The following is a 25,493-nucleotide window of genomic DNA, read 5'->3' as shown; positions in this document are numbered from 1 at the left end:
ACGAACGTTCTGAGGCGTGCAATTATTTTCTTGGAAACGCACGGCGAACGTAGTTCCAGGCAGCTCTCTTGACCGCATTACAGTTCCATATCACTTCGCATATAGTAAAGCTATAATTACGGTCACGCAGTTTACACAAAAAGATGTAGTCAGCGCTGCCCTGACGATTTTATCAGTTAGCCTATACAGTGTAGCAACTTAAAGGCCCCACATGACATTTATCACTTTTAGAAATGCTGCAGCAGAATAAGTTCAAGAGACGCACAGAGGTTGTCAATTATTCCGTACATAATCTGTGTCTCTATCTCGCTCTCTTTCTAATAGCTGCAGTCGTGGCCGCATCAATAAAAATTCAATGAAATAAAAAGCCGTACATAATTTCAAATACTTGTTTAACACGAAAAAAACTTCTTCAAAACTAAATAAAAATCTAAACAATTAAATATAACTTAAGGACAAAATTTCTTCTAATTTTTTTCTCACTCTGGGCCACAAGAGAAATATTAAGGATAAATTGAAACAGTTAACTATAACGTAATCAGAATACGTTGAAGTAGATTCAAGTATAAGTGTAAAAACAAAGAATACTTTGGGCTTAACACATACATCTCTACCAAAAAGTAATGTTTTTGTCCATAGCACTGTAATGCCTTTAATCAAATGGTTTCTATGAGGTGACCTGCTCTAAGAGTTTGGATGTGGCCTTTCTCCGCAGGTGACATCCAGATCGGTATGGTACACAGGAAGGAGAGGCTGGATGTTGAAGTTATTCGGGCTCGAGGCCTGGTGGGCAAACCAGGGAACAAACAGACGCCAGGTCTGTCTCATCATGACACAATGCATGTTTTTTTTTGTTTTTTTTTTCGGTTCCTGTATTATTTTGTGAGGTTTATATGTAAATCCTTGTGGTCTAATATTTGCAGCACCTTATGTAAAAGTATATCTGCTGGACAACGGGAAGTGCATCAACAAAAAGAAAACTCGGACGGCGAGAAAAACACTGGATCCTCTTTATCAACAGCAGCTTCAGTTTGAGGAGAATCCTGAGGGGAAGGTTTTACAGGTAACTCCAGGACCGTGTCCTTTTCATGTAAGGCATAATTGTGATGAAAATGTGCCAAATATATTATATTTCTTTTGATTTGTGGGTGATATTTGACTTGGATATGTTTTCACTACATCAGTTATTTTAGCATTATTTATTTACTTTTATAGTATTTATTAATATTTTGGCTTTTGTTTTTTATATAAATTCAATTTTCTTTTTAATTTTTGTTGTAGTTTTAGTAATTTTCCCATGTGCTTTTGCAATATATGTACTTCAGCTTTTTTTGAAACTCTTTACCAATCGTGTCTTTCTTTACAGATCATTGTTTGGGGGGACTATGGACGCATGGACCACAAGTCCTTCATGGGAGCCGCCCAGATCCTGCTAGACGATTTAGAGCTGACCAACATGGTGATTGGCTGGTACAAGCTCTTCCCTCCCACCTCATTAGTGGACCCAACCTTGGCACCTTTAAGTAGTAAACCTCCAGATTCAAGCCTGGACAGTTCCAACGTTCGGTCGTAGCGGCACGAGGAGGTGAGCGGTAGAGAGCGGCGTGAGTAGCTCCAGCTACAGACAGAGAGGAGACGGTCTCGACGGGTCACGTCCTGGTTACACTGCATGCTTGATGTTGTGTCCTCTGAGCCCGTGCGACAAGAGGCTAAGAAAAGGCCTGCGTCCTTCTGCCAAAAAAAAAAAAAAAAACAAATAGACGAAAAGAAAATGTATGCTGCTATCGCACGCAGGGAAAGAACGCCACAGAAAAAGTCTCTCCGTTCAGCTGAAGAGATGCAGCCAGGGATTCGGCGGAGACTGACTCTTAACCGTAGGACGTTAAGAGTGCTGATTTCCACCGGAGAGTGAAGATGCCGTTTTACTCTGGCTGCTTCCTCTCTGTTGTATTCAAAGAGATGTCAGTGTTTCTTAACTACAGTAGCGTAGTAGCCATTACTGTAAGCCAAGCTGTCAAAAGAAGATCCATAAAGAGAGAAGTGCTTGGCTAAGATGGGACAGGAAAGCGAAAGGGTAACCTCAGAGACTTGACGTTCTCATGGGAATGACCCTACATCAAGCCAGATCTCCACTGGATTGATTTTCTTAGTTCGGTGATGAGGATATGGGTATGGATATGGGGGGAGGGGAGAAAAAAATAATTAAATAAATAATGGACCTTTTTTGTGCTCCGGTATGATGTTCTCTTTGTTGATGTACTGTATGAAATTTATGAGATTATTTTTTTCTTTTTTCTTTTTGCATGGATGCAGAGTTGTTTAAAAAAAAATCGGAAGTTTATTTTCCTCAAGACTTGCAAAAAACAAAAATCAAAAAAAAAAAAAAAAAGAGAGAGGAAGAATCTTATTTAAGGATGACCAGATCAGCCATTTTCAACAATTTGTATTATTTTTAATATGAAATTCTCTAGTGCATGATTTTCAAAGAGACTGAATGCAAAATGATAACGATGTGATTGTCGTCCTTTAGAATATTCTTCTGTATTTTTACAGATCTCGGTTACAGGTGTGGCCTGATGAGAATTTGTATCTCATATTGTAAACAGAAAAAAGCAAGGGATTGTCGAGGATAACAATAAATGTACAATATTGATTTCGATATAAAAACGAACAAGAAAATTGTACATTTCTCCCTTCAAATGCAGCCATAATTCTGTGTTCATGTGGAGACGGAGCTGTAGATTATGGGTCTGTCATGATTCCACTGTTCTGTTACAAGAGAATGGCTCATTTACTCAAAGCAAGCATGTTGAAAAGGGTCTGCAACATGGATTGAGCACACCGTCTGAGTAATACAGCATGTTTTGATAGAGACATCTGGGAATTTTTCGCAGTTTTGTGTACAGTGCATGTGGACCAGAGGCTGGGCCGTCCCCTGATCGAGTGTCGACCACAGATTCAGGTCGGGGTCGAGGTTTTGTGGCCGACGGTTCAGACATTCAACGCAACATTCCACCTCTTGGCACTCATCTTTTCTTGACGTTTTGAAAAGAAGAAAAAAAGGAAAAGAAAATCAAACAGACAAAAGAAATCTAAAAAAACAAGAGGGAAAAAAGTTAAGAAAATTTATATTTATTCAAGTTTGACTTGAAACAAGGTTGCAAGTATATTTTATTTTATTATTGTTATAAAGAAAATGTTCTAAAAACGGATCCCATTGGATGGTGCTGTACGAAGTCTCTGAACTCGGAGAGGACTGGACAATGTTCAATACAACAGACACTGGTTGACGAATGAGGAGCGAGTCACAGTTTGTGGAGATGGGAAAATTGCCACACAATATGAATTTTTAATTGTTTCTTGTTTTGAGAGAATAAAATTCATTTACTAATCCCTGTGTTTGTCTGCAATCATTCACCAAACCTTCTCACAGGCATGACATGCTACCAAAAAAATACCAAAACATTTACTTATATGGCCACTTAACATATTGCAGAGCGTCTAGACGCCAGTACTAAACCATACTGAATACTAAGTAAAAAATGGTACAAGTAATTGAATCAAATGTAGCCATAGAAGTAATTCAAAAGTTTAAATATAACACAATAAGCCACAAATGTGCTAATGGGAGAATTCTTTACTTTTCACCTAAATGAGACAAATCTGCTAAGGGCTAATTAAGTGTAACAAATCATGTAAAAATATTTTATTGGAGAATTACCATTTTATCAAACAGTGATTGCCTTAATATTTTTTAACAACCGAGAAGGCTACAGGTGATATACATTATAAAAATCACGTCAATTTCAGTGAATAAAGAACAAATTCATACTCACATGTGTATTAGGTATAACGTATTAGGTACGTTACGGTTTGACAGACAACATACTGAAGTCACTCGTGCCGCCATTTTCTTCTTCTTGGAAAGTGATGATGTGGTCAAAATATCTGGTAGTGTGGCTTTTCCAGAAAATGTGTGTGCTCCCTGGACCGCTGCAGGCTTCTTGTAAATAATACCATATATTGTGCATGTTATGTTGACAGACTAAATGTTGCATGGAACCTACATGGAAATTTTAATTTAATGTTTTTTGTAAGATTGCTTGATAAGATGTTAAATGTGGGGCTTTGCAAAGGTCTATCTGCAGGCACTTTCAGATACATACAATGTATATTACGACTAGTAAAAATTATGTTGTAGATATCTTAATGCCCATTACGACAAGCCAAAAATGCAGAATCTCTAAATTACTAGTAGATCCAGGTGTATGAATCCTAAAATGGTTTGCCATACCCCTGTGGGCTTCAAATAGCAAATAAAGGCCCACATAGAGTAACTCATTTTTGAGATGTTACTTACCTGTTATTACTCACCTGGTGAGATTATTTTTCAAATTAACACTTGATCTGATGAATATACAGTAGTAAACTGAAAGAGTTAACCTCTCTAGAACTGAAGCAAGATAGTAATGGTTAATATTTCCAGATCATTTGTTTCCATGTTTAAACAACCAAGCAGCAACCTTCCAGTCTCTCTCTTGAATCCAACACGTGACTGAAACTGCAAATCATAGACTGGCCTCTAGAGACAGGTTCCAAAAGGGAGTCAATCCCATAGACCCTCATGTTAAAATGTCCAACTTTACATTAAAAAACAACAAAACAAGTGGTACAAAAAGTGTTTTTGGTCTCCGCCAGCTCTGCCAACTTGGGCTTCAAAAATGACGCTAAGGCTGGAGGGATTGTGGGACTAACTTAAAACAGTCATGGAAGAGCTTCTCCTCCAGGTGAAGCCTCTGCTCTGGCTCACTCTTTAGGCAACCTCGAATAAAACGGCAGCATTCTGTGCAGAAAGATGGAAAGAAGTCTGATTATTACCTTCAACTTTACACTTGCTCTCTAAGCGGCAAAACTTGGAGAGACTCCTGCATTATCCATAAAAACTTCTTTTTTATAATCCATCCATATGATAATCCATATGCATGCGCCTGCTGTGTTGATCGATAGCTACGTTAGACCATTTAAAAATTTTAAATACACAAATTAAACCGCATTTGTCTCTGAAAAAATAAAAATAAATAAGAATGTTATTAACCATACTGTTTTTGCGCATAAAAAAAAAAATAACGATATGGAAAAACTATTTTTTTATTATTTTCGAGTACACTGAAAAGTCATGATCGCAACCACAAGAAAAAAAATGTCAAGATAAAAAATTTAGGTCAAGATCAGAAGAAAACAAGAAAGAAAAAATAATGCATGGCCTCTTTTAGAACAAACTATTTAAAAAGAAACCACTCATGGGATTTTGATGGAAATCATTTACAGCCCAAGACAATCAAGTGAGACACTGATATACTGTAGAGATTGCGATATGTTGGTTGATTTGAATGTCTTGTCCAGTTATCATATAGGTCAGTGTTATGAATTTATCATGTTTTTATGTCTGATTTAAAAGCTCTAGTCTGGTCGTCTCTGTCCATCTAGATGCTGCTTTCTTCAGTCAGACTCAGCCATTGACATCAGTAATGACAGGTAAATTATGCTCTACACTCTCATGTTACATGTTTTCATCACTGAAAGGTCTATTCATTAGTCTATTCATAACTGAGAGGTCGTGACCCTGAAAATGTTTTTTGAGTTTGAGTCAAAATCAGACACTCTTTAATGGAAACCTGTGAGCTGTTTTATGAGTCTAAATGATCCATGAAGATATTCAAATTCATGAGTCTAAATGATCCATGAAGATATTCAAATTCTAATTAGATGTTACAAAATAAACTCTGACAACAACTTGAATAAAATGCATGTTTTTATTATTTCACATTTTTGTAACCAAATACCAACACTCTGGCAACGCACAACACAGGTTTATTATAGTTTTGAGCTCCTGATGTTGTTTAGTTAAGTTTAGTTGGTTTTTATTGTTGCTTTAGATTAATATCATTCATTATAATTTTTATACAAATTCTTCAAAACATTATTATGCTAATGCTGTTAAACCTTAGTTTGCTTGTCGCTCCTTCACCAGTGCGTTCATGTTTTCCTCTATTAATCCCGTAGTATCTGTAAAATGTCTGTGTATGTTTTTTATTTATTTGTAGGACTTGTTTTGTGTGTTTTATGGGGGGCTTGGCTAATGCAGCCAATCACATGACTTTAGCACTTTGAAACAATGATTTGAAATAAAAGATTCACAAAAGTTTTGGAGTTTCATGAGGTAGAATCGCCCATTACTTGCATTGAGCTTTAAGTTGTTTACTCACCCTCATGTTGTTCATTTCTCCAGTGGCTATGGATATGTTTTTGTAAAGCCAATAAAGTGGCTAATGATATGTTTTTGTAAAGTGTAAAATACTTTATGGTATATGGTATTTCCAAAAGAAATGTCCACTATGTGGCGCTACAAGCACTACAAATTAAGGCATGAGAAAGTGCTGTTTTCATTATTAATTTTATAATTTATTTTTTTTAATCTAGATATTGATACAGCTAGGGGGTTTTGACAAATACATATATTTAAAGCCTCAATTATATTGGAGAAAATTAAACTGGCTTTGGCTCCACTCAGTGGAAACTGCAAATATCTATGCAGTCATGTTCTTTCCTTCTCAGTGTAGTTTTTTTTTTTCTGTACTTGTTTCAGAGGGCCGTCAGGAGACACTGATTTTTTTTTTTTTTTCTGCAGTCCACAAATGATTTTTAGAGTGCTGCTTTTTCCACAAACTAAAATCCAATGACTTTAAGACAAAAAAATAAAAAATAAAAAAAATAAAAAAAATAAACAAGTGGGTTGAACACTTTTATTCTCTTAGTGCAGTAAACATTTTTCCTTTTATCTTTATATATATCTTTTGCATGTTTGTGTATGTGTGTATAGATTTATATAGATATTTATATTAACACAGCATCATGAAATGGAAAAAAAAAATAAGCACAAGACAGCTGGACATGCTTTTCAAGTAAACGCTACTGAAATGAAAACAAATAATAAATATACACACTCACACAAGAATTCTCAGGACCAAAACAGTAAGGTTACCAAAAAGTTAACATTAACAAAAAAATAAATACAACAAACAAAAGTGGCTGTTATACAATGCAATATCCTTTAAAAATAGTAGCTCCCTCTCAGATTATAATCTGTTATAAATAAATGTCCCTTGCTCATAATCGCAGGTAATGCACCTAGTACCACTGCAGCAGGGACACAAAGTCACACCGAAATGAACAAATGTACCAAAGTGTCTTTGATCTCCCACTTTTTGCAAGCAGAATCATTTCACCCAAAATGAAAATTGTCATTTACTCAGCTGTTCCAAACCTGTATGACTTTATCATAAGAAATATAAAATTACTTATAACAAACCCCTAAACAAACTTTGAGCTACTTTGCAGAATGTCCAAGCTGCTCTTTTCCACACAGTGAAACTACATGGGTAGAACAAAACAATTAACAAAAGACAAGCCTCAAATAAACTCATACGACTTCTGCATGACTTTAGTTAATCGTCAAAAACATCTTGTGCCAAATCTAACACAATGTTGAAAAGAGCTGCTAGGACACCTTTCACAATAATTGTACAACAGAAACCATGTCTGGAACAACATTAGGGTGAGTAGACGTTTCATTTTTGGGTCAACCATTCCTTTAATAAAACAAAAGTCTGACATCAAAAGTACAAATAAATTAAAGATTAGGTAACAAATCTCTCAGAGAGCTTGTATGTGTTCAGTCTTATGATGTCCCACACTGTCCAGGATAGACGCGTCTGTTTGTGCTGCTTTCCCATACTGAGAACAGCAGAGCGGCTCACTCTCGACTCAACGTGAGCTTAACTTGACTCTTCAGAAAAATAGACTTTGACCTGGTAAACATCTCAACGAACACTAATATTGCACAGTGGAAGGGACAGTGGGATTGGGGAGCTCTCGTACTCTGTATGATCTTTACAGACCGCTCTTTAAAAGTACCTGATTTCTGAAGCTCTTCGTTTTGTCTGAAGACATTCAAACCTCCGCTCCACTAGGGGGCGATAACAGAAATGGCAAGCTGTGAGCAGGGGCATTTTAGAGTCATATGGGTCATGTACCAAGTCAGGGAGTTCCTCTGAGTCTTAACAGAGCAGCAGCGACTCATCATCACTAGTTTCTGTTTTCGCCGTCGACTCCAGACAAGTGTCCGGGATCCGTGCAGTATGGACAATTCCACAGTGTTCACAGGGGCCGTCCCTACCCACCAGCCCGCCTCTGAGAGAAACCACAGCGGGGGTCAGGGGGGGCCCGAAGGCCTGCTCCAGGCCTTGTTCCAGCAGGGGCCTGTAGCTCTCATCACTGTCCAGGGAGCTTGCATCTGAGACGGGAATGAGGAGCTCCACGTCGTCCTCATCCTCGCCTCTAATGCCAACCCCAGTGCAACCCGCACTTCCTTGCTCCAGTTGCCGCAGAGGGCTGTGATTCTGCCCAATGCCACTTGACCCTCCATCTCCAGAGCGCCCCAGAGAGAAACGAATCCAGCGCAGGCTGCGGGTGACCCGGCTTAGAGCGCTGCTGAAGGGGCTTCTTGAGGAGGTAGCAGTCGTAGTAGTACATGAAGATCCAGTTACTCCAGAACTTTCTGAGATGCTCTCAGAGATGCTGCTCTCCCGGCTGACGAGTGGAGCTGAGCTGGCAGACACCGAGACGATGGCTTCCACTGCTGTTGTAGGGGGAGTTTTCTGCGGCAGTGGGGCCATCAGGCCTCCGACGGCTCCTGGGACATCCCTGCAGGGATGCTGCTCACTCTCAGTGTCCGTATCGTCAGAGTCCAAGGGCAAGAGTCCACGGTGAGAGCCAAGCCTCTCCGGCTCACGTGCTGAGGCACTGCCATCAGGACCCTCTTCTGTGTCCGCAGACACCAGTGCGAGAGAACCAGAACGGCGTGAACGTGTGAAATTGAACAGGCGTCTCCAGATGTTGCCGTGGCGCCCTGTTGTGGGGAGTCGGATTGAGGTGAATCCCAGCTGAGAGCGAACTGCCAGTCTCAGGTTTTCTAAAACAGATGCCTGAAAGTAAGAACAATAGGGAGTGTTACCCAAGGTCATCCAAAACATGAAGGTCAGCCATCATGCTTCACATTATCTGTGAATTTTCCAAGGTCAGTCAGACAGCACCTTGATGCAAGTTTACCAATCCAACTATCCTTTACCAATACGCCAACTAAAATTTAGACCAGTGGTTTTCAGTCCTGTTCCTCGGGACCCACTGTTCTGCATATTTTGCATGTCTCTCTTATCTGACACACTCATTTGAGTTCATGGAGCCCTTTTCTAATGAGCTGATGATCTGAATCAGGTGTGTAAATTAGGGAGACATGCAAAATGTGCAGAGCTGTGGGTCCCCAGGAACAGGTTTGAAAACTACTGAAACCAACACAAAACCCTGAAACTTCACATCAAAACAGCAAAATTTAGCTTCTTGGATAAGTCTAAAAATTTTAGTTTCTCCCCAAACATGGAAGGGTAAAAGACACTAAAAACAAAGACCTTTTACACGGATGATCTAAACTATACAACTATATAGTCGTCTTACCTGGTTTCCAGAGCAGACAGGAAAATCTTCCACTGGGGGAATCAGTCCTTGAGCAATCAGCTGCCCATACGATGGAGGAGCTTCTCTTCTCAGTAATTCTGCTTCCACTCTAGAGAGCTGAGTCTCAAATGACCTGGAAGAACAACCAGCCCATTAATTGGTAGTTGATGAGAGTACAGTCACAGAAGCATAAACTGATCAAACTAATAAATTAGGGCTGTTGGTTTAATACGTTAATCTAAATAATTAATAATGGAAAATAATAACACATTAAAATTAAAGCAATTAAAGCACACACCCCACCCTATGCATGTCATCTAATCTATGTAGTTTATTGGTGACACGTACATGATGCATCAACTCACCACATGATGTAGCCTAAAAAATGTAGTTATATGCCCCTAAAATTCAAGAGATTGGGGGAACATGTCCCTGTATGAGATTTTACTCATATATATGATATGATATAAATCAATCAATCAAAATTGACCGCCACAAATAGATTTGCCAAAAGGCTTTGACTTCGTTGAATAACCTTGCACGTTTCGAAATCAAAATGTGGGGCAGGTGTTAATATGAATGTATATTTAAAGGGAACCCTTCAAGAAAAGAAAAGTTTCAGAAAAGTTTTGATGTCATTTTCATATCATCTTTCCTATAATGCCTGATAAAGTAGCATTTGTTGAGCGCAGCCCTGCTTTGATTACAGCCTTACCAGGGAAACAGCTATTTCTGCCGCTCCAAATTCTCAACCTGAACCAGAATGAATTTGCATTTTCAATCAGCCCTATCTGCTGTTTTCGTTTAGACCAACACGAAAATCGACTGATGTTTTTATGCAGTAAACATTGTTAGATTTTGCTGTATTTGGCTGAGCAGTAGTTTGGGTGGCTCGCCAATGTACTAGATTTCTCTAATACATAAAATAAGTAAGCTTGACCAAAGTTCTTGTCGGGAGAAGAATTTATTGAAGGTAGCAGTGTAGCAGTTCCTCGGCAGTGTTGTTAGCATGTTATCCTTCAAACAATCTTAACCCAAGGTAGTGTCTGTGAGACCAGACCTTTATACCTTGTAACAAATGTGCTTCAAACAATACAATAACACCCCATGGAGAGCCAATGCTAGTGTAACCTTATGATGACTTGATAGGATCTCTCCCATGGAGAGCCCATTCAATGATCTGATGTTGACCTAAGAGGCTAATTATATGGGCCATTTGGTTCACACGTTTGTAAACAAAGACAGCTGGCTACAGTTGATTGCAAATACATTTGACTAAGGCCCCGTCCACACGGAGACGCGTTTCTGTGAATATGCACAAATTTTTTATCGGATAGGCGTTTCGTCCACACGGATCCGGCGTTTTCGTAAGGTGAAACCGCTATTTTTTTAAACCAGGTCCCAGAGTGGATAAATTTGAAAACGCCGTCTTTGCGTTTTCGTCTGGACGGCTAATCCGTATATTTTCTGAAACGATGACGTCATCAGCCCACGACTCCCCCCTAGTCAGACACCTCTACGTCACGTAACAGCAACAAAAACATGAACAAACACTGAACGATTGTCTTTTTATTAACTAACATGAACACAGATGAATAAATGTATTGTTCCATGTTCGTTTGTGTACCACGCGCAAGGTTTATGAGCATAGTCCATGTCTTCTTCTCCGTTTTTAGTGTCTCTCTGTGGCAGAATTACAGCGCCACATGCTGGTCTGGCATGTATACTACATCATTTTGCGGTTTCGTGCAGTAGCCCCTCACTGCAGAACACAAGATCCAGGGGGCGTGGTTGGATCCCCATCTAGGGGGTGGAGATGGGTAGGTTTAGGGGTGGTGGTGGGATGGTTTAGGGATCAGGGGGTGGAGACAGGTAGGTTTAGGTATATGTAAGGTGGGAGGAGTTGGATCTGGATCCAACCACGCCCCCTGGATCTTGTGTTCTGCAGTGAGGACCATCTCGTTTCGTGTGGACGCGGATATTTCTTGAGACGAGGAAAAAAAAAAGATCGAATTGGGGTAAGCTCCGTCTCCGTGTGGACGGGGCCTAAAGTTGATTAAAAACCAATAATCTTTCAACATGATACAATAATCACACTGATTATTGTATGCTGAATAGTACGAGTGCAAATGTGATATTGATTTTATACAACGGGGGCGTATTAAAGTTTCTTATCTTAGGTCTTATCTTAAGATGTGATAGGTTACATTAGGATTTTTCAGAAATTCGTATTTCAGAAGCAAATCGTAACTTGATTTGGGATTCTTATCCTACCTCACAAAACTGTATCTTATCTCTAATAAGAAAATCTTAAATTGCATTATCAAGCTTGACAATCCACTCTCAGGTCTGTTACCAAGCAACCAACACTGCGCGAGCTGCTGATGAAGTAAACAAAATAATAGAAGCTACTTCACTTTGAAAATCGCTTTGCAAAAAAATGTAAGGCATTAGTCACTTGCACTATAAGTGGTAATGCTCCGTGACGCTTTGTTGTTCTCTGTAATGCTGGTTGCAGTTCCTGTGCGAACTGTAATACTAAGTTGCGTGGCAGTCTGTAATTACTTATAAGTCTTTTGTTATCAAAATGTATCATCTTCAGGGTCCTCCAAGAGTCTTTCTACCATTAAACATCTCCGCTCTTCATTTTCAATTATTAATTGTAAGCAGTTTTTCCATTTGCTTTCAAATAATTTTGAAGTTAGGACAGCTGTGGGGTTCTCCTACAGTTAAGACAGTTTTTAGTTTTTTTGTCAAGTTAGGAGGTTTGTGTAATACCCCCTTCCTATCTGTAGTTAAGATAATACACTTAGGAAATGCTGTTCTGTAATAGCTTTTGTCCTAAACGTGGTCCTAACTGAAACTACCCATGGTTACAGATAAGATAAGATTTTAATGTTAGAATCTTTCTGTAATGCGCCCCCAGTTCAATAAATAAGAATGTAATATTGTGTTATATTTCAGACACAATATTGTCTGTTTTGCTCACTTTTGCCAACACAAATATTACCTATTAAAGTGACAGCTCAAAACTGCTCAAAACTTGCGTTTGAATCAGCAGTTTCAAATCTGTTACATTTGAAAACGTATTTACAGTTTGTGAGTCAGAACAGCCGGCATTGTAGTCTACTCTCCCAGGATCAAGAAACAATCCTCCATAAACACATCTGAATATTTGGGTTGAACTGTTCTGGAACAGTGTTGTAAATACAACTTAACCACTGATTTCAAGTTGTGTCCCATTTTGGAAGGCCAAACAAAGTATTTTCACTTTCGCAAGGAAACACACAGCCCCTTCACAACATGGAGGCGGTGGTGGCAGCAACAATAAAGTTACGCCTTCTTTCTTTGCGTGAACGTTTAGGCAGCGTTATGCAAATCTTCCCACACTGTGACGTAGAGATGTGGGGGCGTGTTTAAACGAGGCATTTTAGGAGGGCGTGGACAAGTCTTTACTTTCATAAAGAATATCTCTTTGGGTTTGAGACTTTAGTCTGCAACTTTAGGAATCTTATCGATTTACAAACAGCTTGTAACACTCCAAAGAGAAAGGAAAACTTGAAATCGCATCATATGACCCCTAAAATGATCTTTTATGGGTAATTTCTCAGCCGCATTTGAAGTGGGATAAGATTAACTAATGGCCACATCCCGTAATTTATTAAACATTTTAATCGACTGACAGGCCCATAATAAATATTTGTCCTGAACAATCCATTTCTGTTTTAGCTCTAGTCTGGCGAAGTGGCTTCACTTACCTGCGCTCAAACATCCTGAGTGAGTAGAGTTTGCATGTGCAGCCCAAAGCAATGACCAGCAGCAGGCCACAGATCAGACTCCCAATTACAGCGGCAGTGATGACTCGTGTGGGTACAATTACCGGGCAGCTCTCCTCATCGCTTCCATCCCCACAGTCGTCTTGCGCATCACACACCCAGCTTTCAAAAACACAGCGGTTGTTCTTGCAGTGGAAATTTCCAGGTTGGCAGAAAAAGCAGTTCTTCTCATCAGAGCCATTCGGGCAGCGGTTCTGGTAGTTGCACCGGTCAGAGCGTGGGTAGCAGGCACCGTTTCGTGAGCATGGGAACTCGTCTTCCTGGCAGTTGCTGCAGTTGAGCTCGTCCCTTCCATTGGGACAGTGCCAGTAGCCGTCACAGCGCTGTTGTTCAGTGTAGCAACCCCAGTTCCCTCCGCACGGGATTTCCCATGGCAGGCAGAAACCATCTACTTGATATGTAACGTTAAAGCCTCGAGCCGCATTGATTTTGTCAGCATAAAAGTGTATCCGAAGCTGTCCTGAAGATGACACCACTGCTACAGGGGCTCGAGAGTCGAACGCAGTCAACACACGCAACAGACGCCTGGGGTTCTCCTCTAGTCCATCGTAGACTTTAACATAATCACCATAGCCTGTGCCGTCCAGCTTGAAGTCCATAAAGCGCAGGATAACTTTACGGTGGTCACCAGTGTCGATCAGCCAGGTGCAGTTACTGCCAGGTGGATAGAAGTCAGGATAGTTGGGCGAGCTGAATGTACCATAGAAATTGCGCAGCCATTCACCACAGGTGGGCACGTCACAGTCGATTTCGTCACCCAAGTCCTGACAGTCAATGCTGCCATCGCATTTGAGCGACTCCGGCAGACATGTGTAAACACGGGTGTAGCGTGAGAGACAAGGGAACTGGTTGAAGGCGCAAGGCTGGAAGGAGAAGAACGCGGAGGGATTAGGCTGTGCACACAGCTCCTCGTCTGAGTTATCACCACATTCATCCATGGTGTTGCACTTCCATGACTCTGGGATACATTTTCCATTAGCGCAGTGGAACTGCTCAGGCTTGCAGCTGGCTTCTTCCGATTTCCCTACAAATTACACAAAGATATTACCCACTTAAAGAGACATGTAATGTTTTATGAATGCATTTTTGGAAGGATTTCAGAGGTTTCTGCAAGTTTTATAAAGGATAATTTAAGACTTTGCTTTTTTTAGAGACCAAATGTAAAAAAATAAGGAACTATGTGTTGTCTAAATGTGAGACTAAGGAGAATGCAATGAGTTGTATTAGCAGCATTTCAATGCTTGAAAATACAACTTTCAATTTTACAAACCAAAACTGCTTTACTAGAATATGAAAATAACTTTCACTGTACCTTCTAAAGCCTTTCTAAGGTCTTGTTTTCTGAGAAATGTATTGAAATGAGGTGAATTTGATTAAAAAGGTCAAATATCTGCTAATAGGCTCATAAAAATCTGATAAAAAAAAAATACTGCCCAGTTCTGCAGATTTGCTTTATTCAACATCAAGAAGATCAGGCCCTTTCTTTCGGAACATGCTTCACAACCCCTTGTTCAAGCTCTTGTTCTGTCCAGGCTAACCAGGCTGTATAGGACTATTGCAATGCTCTTTTGGCAGGTCTTCCAGCCAGCTCTATCAAACCTTTACAATTAATCCAGAACGTGGCAGCAAGATTAATTTTAAATGAGCCGAAGAGATTGCACGTCACACCTCTGTTTATCCATTTTCACAGACTACCAATAGCTGCTCGCATAAAACTCAAGGCATTAATGTTTGCTACAAAACCACCACTGGCTCTGCACCCCTTTACCTAAATTCATTACTTCAGAGTTATGTGCCCTCTAGAAGCTTGCGTTCTGCAAGTCAACGACGCATAATTGTGACTAGGGCTGTGACTGTGGCAGATTTTTATCACGCGGTGGTAATGGACCAACTACCGCCGGTGGTGTGGTGTTGATATACATATAATTAATATTAATCATATATATATATATATATATATATATATATATATATATATATATATATATATATATATATATATATATATATATATATATATATATATATAAAATAATAGTTAAACAAGAAAGTAGCCTAAATTAGAAAATTAAATTCACCCTTTCTACAGGACACGAGCTGCGCGGCGCGACAAAAAAATACTATAGAACTCATAATCAATCAGTGATGCTACACTGCATGCGGCACGACACATGGAAAATCCCCAACAGTAAACTGCTCCGTCCTATTTATGAGGTACTGACACAGAGTTCAAATGTCCTGTAGACACTAGACAAACCTGTTGCGACGCGGTGTCGTGTCCGGTGTAGACACGGTTCACTGAAAAAAGGCTCGTCCATTTGGGAAGGTGTGCGCGCAGTCACCGGAGGCTAGCGAAGTGGAGCCTGGCGAAAGTATAAATCCCGCTTTGAGTGGGCACATTAACTCCTTGTCTGCACGCGCTCTCTTTGAAATAGGAATCGTTGCCACATTTCTTGTTAACATCTTTCATTTATCACTGTCTTGTTTGTATTTGGCCAGTTTGGAGAAAGCCTCACCTAACCTGACCAGCCAGGTTTGCGATCATGGGAACTTGAAGACAAACGCAGATGGGTGACATGAATGGAGATGGCACCAGATCGGTGATGTATTATTTGGTTTCCCAACAAGGTCCATTGCCCAACACATAAAAAATTTGCTGAATGCATAAACTTTTTTTTTATTAAATGTTTCCTCCTGGTGGAATGACCTGCCAAACTCAATCCAAGCAGCTAAGTCCTTAGCCATCTTCAAAAGCCACCTATTTCTCAAATGGACCATTGACACTCCTAATTGAGATTGTAGCTAGAGTGTCAATGGTCCATTTGAGAGATAGGTGGCGATAATGCAACATGAATGATTAATTTGGTTTAGTTGTGTATGTTTTTTTGACTCTCAAAGCCATGATTGCCATTCACTTCCTTTCTATGACTGACAGACTGCACCGGATCGAGTTAAAAATCTTTGTTTGTGTTCAACTGAAGAAACAAAGTCACCTACATCTTGGATGCCCTGGGGGTAAGCAGATAAACATCAAATTTTCATTTTTGGGTGAACTATCCCTTTAACTGACAGTCACCACTAATAAGTTACTTCTAAATATATCGTAGAAACTTAATTTTCTGTAAAGCTGCTTTGCAACAATTTGTATTGTGAAAAGCACTATACAACTAAACTTGAATTATAGCACTTGCATATCATTGCTCTTTTGTTGATTTTGTTTGCTTCCATTGTCCTCATTTGGAAGTCGCTTTTGGATAAAAGTGTCTGCTAAATGACTAAATGTAATAATCAGCTTAATATAAATTTCATTCAATTTCTCAGAAAACAAGGCCTAATCAAAACAAGTTCAATTTGCTTCTCAAGTAAATGCATCTTGATTTAAGGATGTTTAGATATTTCTACTTGAAAAGAAAAATACAGACAACAATTTTTCTTTTTTTGTAGTGCTTGCAACATTTTAATGCCATAACTTTAGAAATGTAAGACTTTCTGCTCCAATATAAGACCTTTTCAGGCCCTAATTTGTTTAAGGGCAAATTAGGACTTTTAAAAACCTGCAGAAACCCTGAGAGGATGATTGTAACGTACAACAGCAAAAAGCATGTATGAGTTTTATATCTATAGTCAGCACAAAATAGCCAAACTCCCAAGTGCCTATAAAATTCCGGTCTCTAATCATGACTTGCTTCCTTTATTCAATCCAAGTCTGTGAGATCTAATCCCATTTTATCATTGGCCAGTTTTTCCAAAACCCTCTAGAATAAATTTTAAGGAATGACAACAGTGCTGCTTGCCTTAGAAAGAAACCAATTTAAGAATGACGTTAATGTGTTCTTGGAAAGCAGGTAATTTTTCAGTAACCAAATACAATTTGTGAGTGAGAGAATTTACGAGTGTCACATGGCAGTGTGAGACATCTACGTAACTGCATCCTCTCTGATACAGCTGTATCTAAATGGATATAAATAGCAGGTCTACCTGTTATATAAGACAGCCTGAAGCCTTTTCCAGTCATGCTGTCATCAGAGTGGAACTTGATCCACACGTGATCCTGAGAGGAGATGTATGGGGCCGGAATAGACGAGCCACAGGCCCGGTACCCATCCAGGTTCTTGTAGGTTCCAATGGAGATCCAGTCCAAACCACATCGGTGCGAGCTCTGAATTTCAAAGTCCTGAAAACTAAAAATACAACCGATTTTAAGTAAAGGAACATTGGCTATGGGCACGAGACAGTATGAAAAACAGCATCCCTGTCATCAGAGTTCATTCAAATTAGGCACACGATGCATCTTGTTGCATGACATGCCTCAAACATCAATAGATCAAGACTTGAAAGCGTATTGTTATAAAGAAGTACCAACTTCACCAAACTAAATACCTATAAAAAGAAAGGTATACTTGTGGTACATGCGTCTCACTGAAAACTGAACCAATCTTCTTTTTAAGACCGTTCCCATTTGCTGAATTAGCGAGTTGCTGCGTTTACCACAAAAATCACATCCCGTGGAAAAAAATACCCATTCGGTCTATTTCTGTGCCAGTAACCATGGACACCATTCTAGGATTAAGATGCAAACAAACACTCTGGTTGAAGCAAACAGGCAGCCCAAGAATAGAGCAGATGTGGAACATAAAAATAGAAATTGAAAAAAGCCTTCAAAGGGAGTTTGAGGTGGCAGCAGCTTAAAAAAACCCACAGAATTATTCCTTTAAACCAAGACAGAACTCAAAATACAATCCGAACCTCTTGATAATTCAAGAGATGCTCTGCCTTAAAGATCTCTGTTAAAGAAATGGCAAAAAAAAAACCAGATCCTCAAAGTTTTGCATCTGTATCTAAAGAGGCAGATTGTTTTAGCAAAAGCGGTTGCGTGCATTGGTACAGAGAATCAGACTCCACCACCACTGCAGGAATGTATAGTCAGTATAACCACAACTCTTAAGCCTGTAATTAAGGCAAACTGTGAAGAACATCTTTATTCTTGATCAGCTCTTGACTGCATCAGCGGAAGGGCAAATATTGCAGTATTGTGGCGAGGTGTCACCTGATGGTGATGATCTCTCCAGGGTTGGCCCTGATGTTCCAGCTGCAGTTGATGTGAGAAGGGTATTCAAAGGGCCAGCCAGGGCTGGTTATCACTCCACTGGACGCCCTTATCTGCTCCGCTACATCTCCACAGGCTGGAGAAGACCACAAAAACAAAGGTTAAGACCCTGCATGCACATTTCAACACATTATGGGTGATTAAGACCTTGCAAAATAATTAAGCACGCACCGTTTTTGTTCACTCTGTTTTTTTATCTCTATATTGGGAAATAATGTTTTTAAATGCTTATAGGTCACTAATTTTTGGAAACAAGCTAGTGAGTGGATACTGGTCAAAGAAATATGAACACCAAAACAGCGAATTATTATAAAAAACATTTCTGATGTACACTAATATAGTTCCAGAACTCCCTTTCAAAGCAATGCTGGAAATACAACAGGCCTGTTAATGAAATGGGGTGGATGAAAGAGTAGCAAGTAATCATTCAGTTAACAGTTAGGCAAGAGGTAACGTGCAGACTGATCTGGGTCAAATATCATGAGCATTTATATGTCTTACATTCCTTTGATCTGCAGAAGCACATACAGCTCCGTACAAGCTGTGTTTGAGGACTTCAGAAACTACTGAGGAGCTCTGGACTCACCTTTTGACATGCCTGACACGTAAACGTTCTCGCTGTGCTGCGATGAAACTGTGTTTCCTGCAAAAACAGAAAAACATTTTTCTAATAAATGAAGATGCATATGACACTACTCAGCTGCAGAAAGCAATAATGTGTAGGTGAAAACCTAAAGGGGGCAAGGAGCTGATCCATTAAATCTAATCTGGTGTGCAGCAGGGCTTTGAACACCAAGGGTTGAAATTTCATCCACAGTTGGACGCAAGCAGGAACAATGTGAAGTCATTATCAAACCGATATTAAAACAGCCCATTTGTGTGTGACAGACTGACCCAGAATGCTTCCCGCATTGTTGCGAAATTTGGTCCAAACGCCCACAACAATTCAGAAGATACAATGCTTCACTTCAAACTCAGAATTGAAAAGGAATGCAGCTGAACCTACTTTGTAATTAAGCCAACAGCATAACCAAAGCTGCTTGAAATGTATTTTAACGCATTTAAGAGATCAAGCCATGAACATCAGGCCTGCATAACCCTCGGCTAATATTTTAACTCGTTCTGACTGATCGAAGCCACGGTTCATCCGAACCTTTTCAACTGCTAAACTTGAAAGATATAATGCTAGAAAATCTCAAAACGCAGTGATTGGATTAAAAACCTGGCTTAAGGCCCATTCACCCCAAGAATGATAACTGTAAAGATAATGATATTAGAGCCCACACCAGCGGATCGTTTATTCTAAGCACATGTTCATCTGCTACTTTATATTCTTGAGCTCGTTACAGCAGGATGGATTCTGATTGGATGTCAATGTTTGTATCATTCATCAGCTGAAAAAACAATTCTGAAAGTGATGCCAACGATATCTCCGTGCCTTTATCGTTATATCTGTGGTGTGGACTCTGCTATTCTTTAATATTGAGAACGATTTTTAGAACTATATCTTTATCATAATCTTTATAGTTGCGGTCCATGGTGTGAAACAGGCCTCACCACCATATGCAAAACTAACTAAATAAATATTATTTAACCAGAACACAGTGGGATTTACATTAGCCAAAATATGCTAACAAATTCAATTTGTATTTTCATATCGATTCCAAATTTTATGAGGGAGGTCTGAAGGGAGTAACTTCACTATAATCGAGAGACACTGACTGGAGCGATTGCTATAGTAAATAAGTGATGTCTGCTAAGTATTTTGGTATGTTCTAGTATGCCACCGTTAACCAAAATCCAACATCAATACAATCAAATCAGAAGATACCATCTGATAGCCACATAACATGACCTAAAAGAACTAAGCGGTCGTTAGCAATTAAATCTCTGACTATGTCCCACTGGCATAGTACTCTTCTATTTTTGCAGTATTCTATAGGCATGCTTTTCACAATAGACTACTTTTCTGTATGCACGACCACAGAAAACCCCAACGTCAGCCCTGAAGGGCATGCATGTTTAAGCTGGCCGATCATCTGTTGGGGTTTCCCTCACTTATGTCGGTTTGCTTACAGCAGCTGACTGCATTGATGGGAGCACAGCGAAGGGGAAACACACATGCAAACCTGGTCGCTGCCACACAACAAATGTAGAACAACTGATGGACACGCTGGATATTTCAGCTTGTCTATATTAATAGGTGGCAAGCAACAGATCTGACAACTGGAACAGATGCACTGGTCTTTACAATACTTCACAAGCAATTAAAAAGAAGAAATCATTTATGAGATTATAAAAAATAACTAATCTAACTTTATGGTTTGGAGGAGCAAAACAGAAGTAAATTATTATTGTTATTAAATAATCAACTGCAAGAAAGGGGGACATACTTATTGTTAAGTAATCAACTGTTTTGCAGCAGATTATATGATATTATATGGACGGTTAGCAAAAGGGAAATTTCCAAACTAAATTAAAAGTGAAAGGAAGAAGAAGAAAAACAAACAAACAGAATTCCCCAAAACATTTACGGAAAATCCCCTATCAGGTCAAATAAAGAGAGGTGGAGGGGAAATAAATGAGAGAACGAAGGGCAAAGGATTAATTATTATTATTATTATTATTATTATTTATTTTTCCAGTCAAGATGATGGGATTCAATCGCAGAGATAGACACACATGCGTTAACAACAGAAGGCTGTGTTCCCTTCATTCAGCCGGATCTGATCTCAAACACACAGGCCGTGTTATTTCATTCACTCCACATGTGTGAAGTGTGTCTGAGAGTTTCGCTACGATTCTGTGGCAGTAATTAAATCAACCCCATTCAGCCATCAGAGAAACCACAGTGTATGTGAATGAATACCAGCACACTATTTCACACAGCAGCAGCAGCAGCACTGAAATATCACTACTCTGTGATTTCAAAGAAACAACATGGTTTAGCTTGAAAGATACACAAACGCTATTTTTCATAACCAGCAATTATTTTAACATATAAGGAGATTTCATGATATATTGAGTAGCGAAATAATGTCTTACCCATGAACATGAAGAGTAGATGTGTCCATAGCAAACAGGTCTTATTTATTATCGAAGTGTAGGCCATACTAGCTTTAAACGATAAAATATGCTACTCTGTAGCTGAAGTATCGTTATTTATACACACTATCCGTGTTTGTTCTATAGGCGAGTATTACCAGAGACACTAGCTGATCAACATTTCCTTTCGTTTCCTACTCCTATTTTAATAAAACACTGATGTTACAGTCAAACGAACGTTTTAGATACACTATAAACAATAAAACAATCACTAAGACTAAATAAAAACCAAATGTCCCTCAATAAAAAGCAAAGTGATTGATATCTCAACCAGTCTTCTCAACAAAGGAGTCGCTAATGCTAACAGGCTAATGCTAACCTACACCGCTAATCTAACCTACAAATATCAAACTCATCGATTCATCTAATGAACCTATGAGTCCCAATGTACATTTATCTGATTAGTAAAGCAGCTAAATCTTTTCCGGTGTCCATCACTGATGGGTTTCCAAATAAAACAACTAAAGGCGCCGGTGTTTGACTAGCCGGCTGTGCTAGCGCTTTTGTTGTTATCTCACGAGCTCCAGTAAAACACACACAAACAGTGTCCTTAAAAGCCTGAGACGAGATCAACACTAATCTATCGATGATCCGACGTGAAAGCGCTAATTCCGAGAGTTTAAAGGTGTTAAACAGCCCTAATCCAGACAAATATAGCCACACACTGAGCTACAGCATGACACGAGATGAAGTCTGACCGAAACAATGCTGGAAATAAAACTAGACATCAGGCTTCATCAACAGCATGATCATCTGCTGCACTGACTGTAATCCACACGCCAAATTTTGGCCTTTCCGATCGGTTATGTGTGTTGTTACATCCGGGTATTTACCACCACAAACCGTCTCTCTCTCTCTCTCTCTCTCTCTCACTCTCACTCTCTCACACACAAGCACATCATCTTAAAAAAATAAATAAATGAAACGTGCTTGTTATGTAATCATGTTATGATTATAATTAAAAATGCATTCCTGTTGTGTTCACATTTAACTTTTTAATAATGGCCTGTTACATGAAACATTTGTAACAATTATCTTTTTAAATAATTTCTCGAGTTCAGATGGGCCAGGACTACTGTGGAAAGAGCCAGAGGACAACATCGAATGTGTTATAAGAGAGACATACACTGGTTCTGCTGAACAAAGGCTGTGAGCGCGGGGTCTCGCTGTCATTATAGTCAGAGGGGTCACTGCATTCAGACGCCCCAGTATTGTTGAGCTCAGACATCAGGGGTTGAAAAACCTACATCTGTCTCTATTCAAACGGCCCACGTGCCCCTCGGTGGGTGACAGATGTTGTGACATCCACGCATGCCCAACCACGGGGTTAAATCCGTTAGGAAGCAAACAGATGGTTTGGGATTTTATGTCCTCTGTGTCCAAAAGCTGTTGGATTGTTGGATTATATATAGTTTTTTTTATCATGTAATTTTCTAGCTGCACAAATCAATTGTTTTTAAAGTACACTGTGTATAATGTTCATAGTGACCACCACTGCCCTTTACTGTTTCTGTGCTCTCTGTAGTATAAACATATACATTTATATAATTCAACAAAAAAATCAAAGCAAGTGACTTTCGGCAGTGTTGCCACTTAATGCATCATGTGTTGTGATGGAAATCCTACCAGTACGGATAAATACATAAATTTCACACAATAAATAATGAAATGGTTTAGGTTTATTTTACTCTTTGATGTTTGTTTACATTTATTCATTTAGCAGATGCCTCTATCAAAGGACACTTACAAATGAGGAATACAAAAAACTATTCAATTTAATTATTTAAATAATTAAAAAAATCTAATTAAATTTAGGCAATAATATGAGAATACACACACACACACACACACACACACACACACACACACACACACACACACACACACACACACACACACACATATATAAATATATATATATATATATATATATATATTTTTTTTTTTTTTTTTTTTTTTGACAAATTTGATATGAGGCAAATTCATGTTTCAGTCTTGTTGCGTTCCCACTACAAACTTTGCTTTCACTCGCAAAAGCATTGAACTATAGTTTAGCCTCCGACCTCATTTTACCGTAACCAATTTTGCTTCTCACAAAGCTTCTCATTGGAACACAAATGTTTCGTAAATGAACACAAAGTCATTAAAACATACTCTCCCCATCATGTTACTTTAGGGTTTCTGCAAATATAACAGAAGACGATATTTGAACATTTTATTTGAATGTTGGTTATGCTATTAGACTCTAAAAAAATAAGATCAGTATATGTTTTAACAAAAAAGAGGGGACTTTCGATAAAACATCTGCCAGATGTAAAATAAAATGATCCGGTATGTCCTGTTTCAGGAACATATTACTCCTAAATTTTTATAAATATCAAGTATATATCAAATTTTTGCCATTCAGTATGCCAAAATATGCCAATCAAGACAAGGCCTTCTTTTGTCCAGTCCTCTCTCTAAATTGTAGCGTGGTGTCTCTTTTCCTCTCTAGATGGCAGCATTGTTGTGCTGTCCGTTCCTTCCCCTGCTGTAGTGAAGAGCATCACTGACTGTTTGTTGACATCTCTTCATTACTGTCTAAAAATGTCCTACCAATATCCAACCAACTTCTTTAATAAAAGCAAAGACATGTCTGATAAAGACAATCTTAGGGACACCTTGACAGCTTTACAAAGGAGACATGATATTTCCACATATCACTTTCAAATCAACAAGGACCTTTTCAGTGTTACTCGATAATGTTAGAAATGCTTTTCAAACACACCCAGAGCGTTACAGCTGGCTTGTTCCAAAATGCCACCAAGATCTTCTTTGAAAGACATTTTGCATATCACTAAATCTGTCAAGAATCAAAACATCAGTAAGCCGGTCCATTCAAGAACACAGTAATTTCTTCTGATTACATCTAGGTTTTAGTTTCTCTTTGAACAAACAATGTAGAATTCATTAATTAAGACATATACCTTCGAATATGACAGAAGTGAACAAAAACCTGACATTTTAGTAGAGATAAAACTTTTAGAGTTCTAAATAATAACATTTATATTGTAAAAATACCTTACAGCTCAGTATTTAGGCATTTAATATATATATAATATTTAAATAATAATGCATATAATAAATGATTATTATAATTAACTGACATTAATAAGAGAAGATTCACAGAAGCACTTTTAAGAAAAGGCTCCGGTTGAAACCATTTGCAGACATTAACATTAAATGTTCCCAATACGGTTGCATCGTCATAATCCCTCATTATTTTCTACACTTTTCTTTTTGCAAAACGAGCATGTGTCACCCGAAAGTTGGATGTCAGTAAGGGGCTCAGAACTCTACATATCAGTGTCTTCCTGTGTTAAGATCAGCGGTGCTATCAGAGCGGCTCAGCGCACTCTCAGTGCTGGTAAACCCTGGAGAGAAAAGCTTAAGACACAGCCCTCGATAAGGGACTGTTGACTCCATAAAATGTCACCCCAGTCATATCTCAGTGCTCAGATGAAGGGTCTTTAGAGGAAGGTTAAAAATAGTAACCCTGCTGCCATACAATAAGAAGGTAAGCAGAAATAGAGAGGGAGGAAGGGAACGAATGACTTAGAAGAATAGAAAGATACATTAAACACCAGCAAGTGACCCTGAACTCAGTGTGAACCATCTGTCTGAATTTACAGCTCAAGGTACTTGCAGAGAATTATCAGTATCACGTATTACAATTCTATACTTGACAGAGTAACACGCTGTTCTTCTCTACCCATAACACTTGTAATGATAGGCTACTTAATTTTTCACATTTCCTGGAGAAAACTTCCAATCAGAATGACTTCCACAATGCTATATGTGTTTCCCAGCTAACAGGGAACGTCCTTACAACTTTC

The 25,493-nt window shown here is 39.0% G+C and overlaps 2 protein-coding genes across 3 annotated transcripts in view; one reads left to right on the top strand and one right to left on the bottom strand.

Moving 5' to 3' along the window:
* Positions 1-3,391, top strand: part of LOC109062646 (regulating synaptic membrane exocytosis protein 2-like) — a 145,124-nt gene extending 141,733 nt beyond the window's left edge. Inside the window, exons 36-38 of the mRNA XM_042745430.1 lie at positions 716-817; positions 924-1,063; positions 1,367-3,391. Of these exons, the coding sequence (XP_042601364.1) occupies positions 716-817; positions 924-1,063; positions 1,367-1,573 (449 nt within the window). The 3' untranslated portion in view covers positions 1,574-3,391. The remainder of the gene's footprint in view (positions 1-715; positions 818-923; positions 1,064-1,366) is intronic.
* A 3,398-nt stretch (positions 3,392-6,789) lies between these two features.
* Positions 6,790-22,477, bottom strand: LOC109054988 (low-density lipoprotein receptor-related protein 12-like). Of its 2 annotated transcripts, none has more exons than XM_042744725.1 (7): positions 21,559-22,477; positions 19,100-19,156; positions 18,454-18,589; positions 17,385-17,587; positions 13,329-14,430; positions 9,571-9,703; positions 6,790-9,044 (listed from the first exon to the last, which is right to left on the bottom strand). In XM_042744725.1, the coding sequence occupies exons 1-7, from the start codon at positions 21,623-21,625 to the stop codon at positions 8,118-8,120; spliced, it is 2,625 nt and encodes an 874-aa protein (XP_042600659.1). In that variant the 5' UTR covers positions 21,626-22,477; the 3' UTR covers positions 6,790-8,117. The 2 variants fall into 2 exon arrangements, with proteins under 2 accessions (XP_042600659.1, XP_042600660.1); XM_042744726.1 differs by lacking the exon at positions 21,559-22,477 and adding an exon at positions 19,408-19,763.
* Between the last annotated feature and the right edge of the window lie 3,016 nt (positions 22,478-25,493).

The sequence above is a fragment of the Cyprinus carpio genome, chromosome B19 (assembly GCF_018340385.1).
Source record: "Cyprinus carpio isolate SPL01 chromosome B19, ASM1834038v1, whole genome shotgun sequence".
NCBI lineage: Eukaryota > Metazoa > Chordata > Actinopteri > Cypriniformes > Cyprinidae > Cyprinus > Cyprinus carpio.
This window is presented reverse-complemented; position numbering and strand designations above follow the sequence as displayed.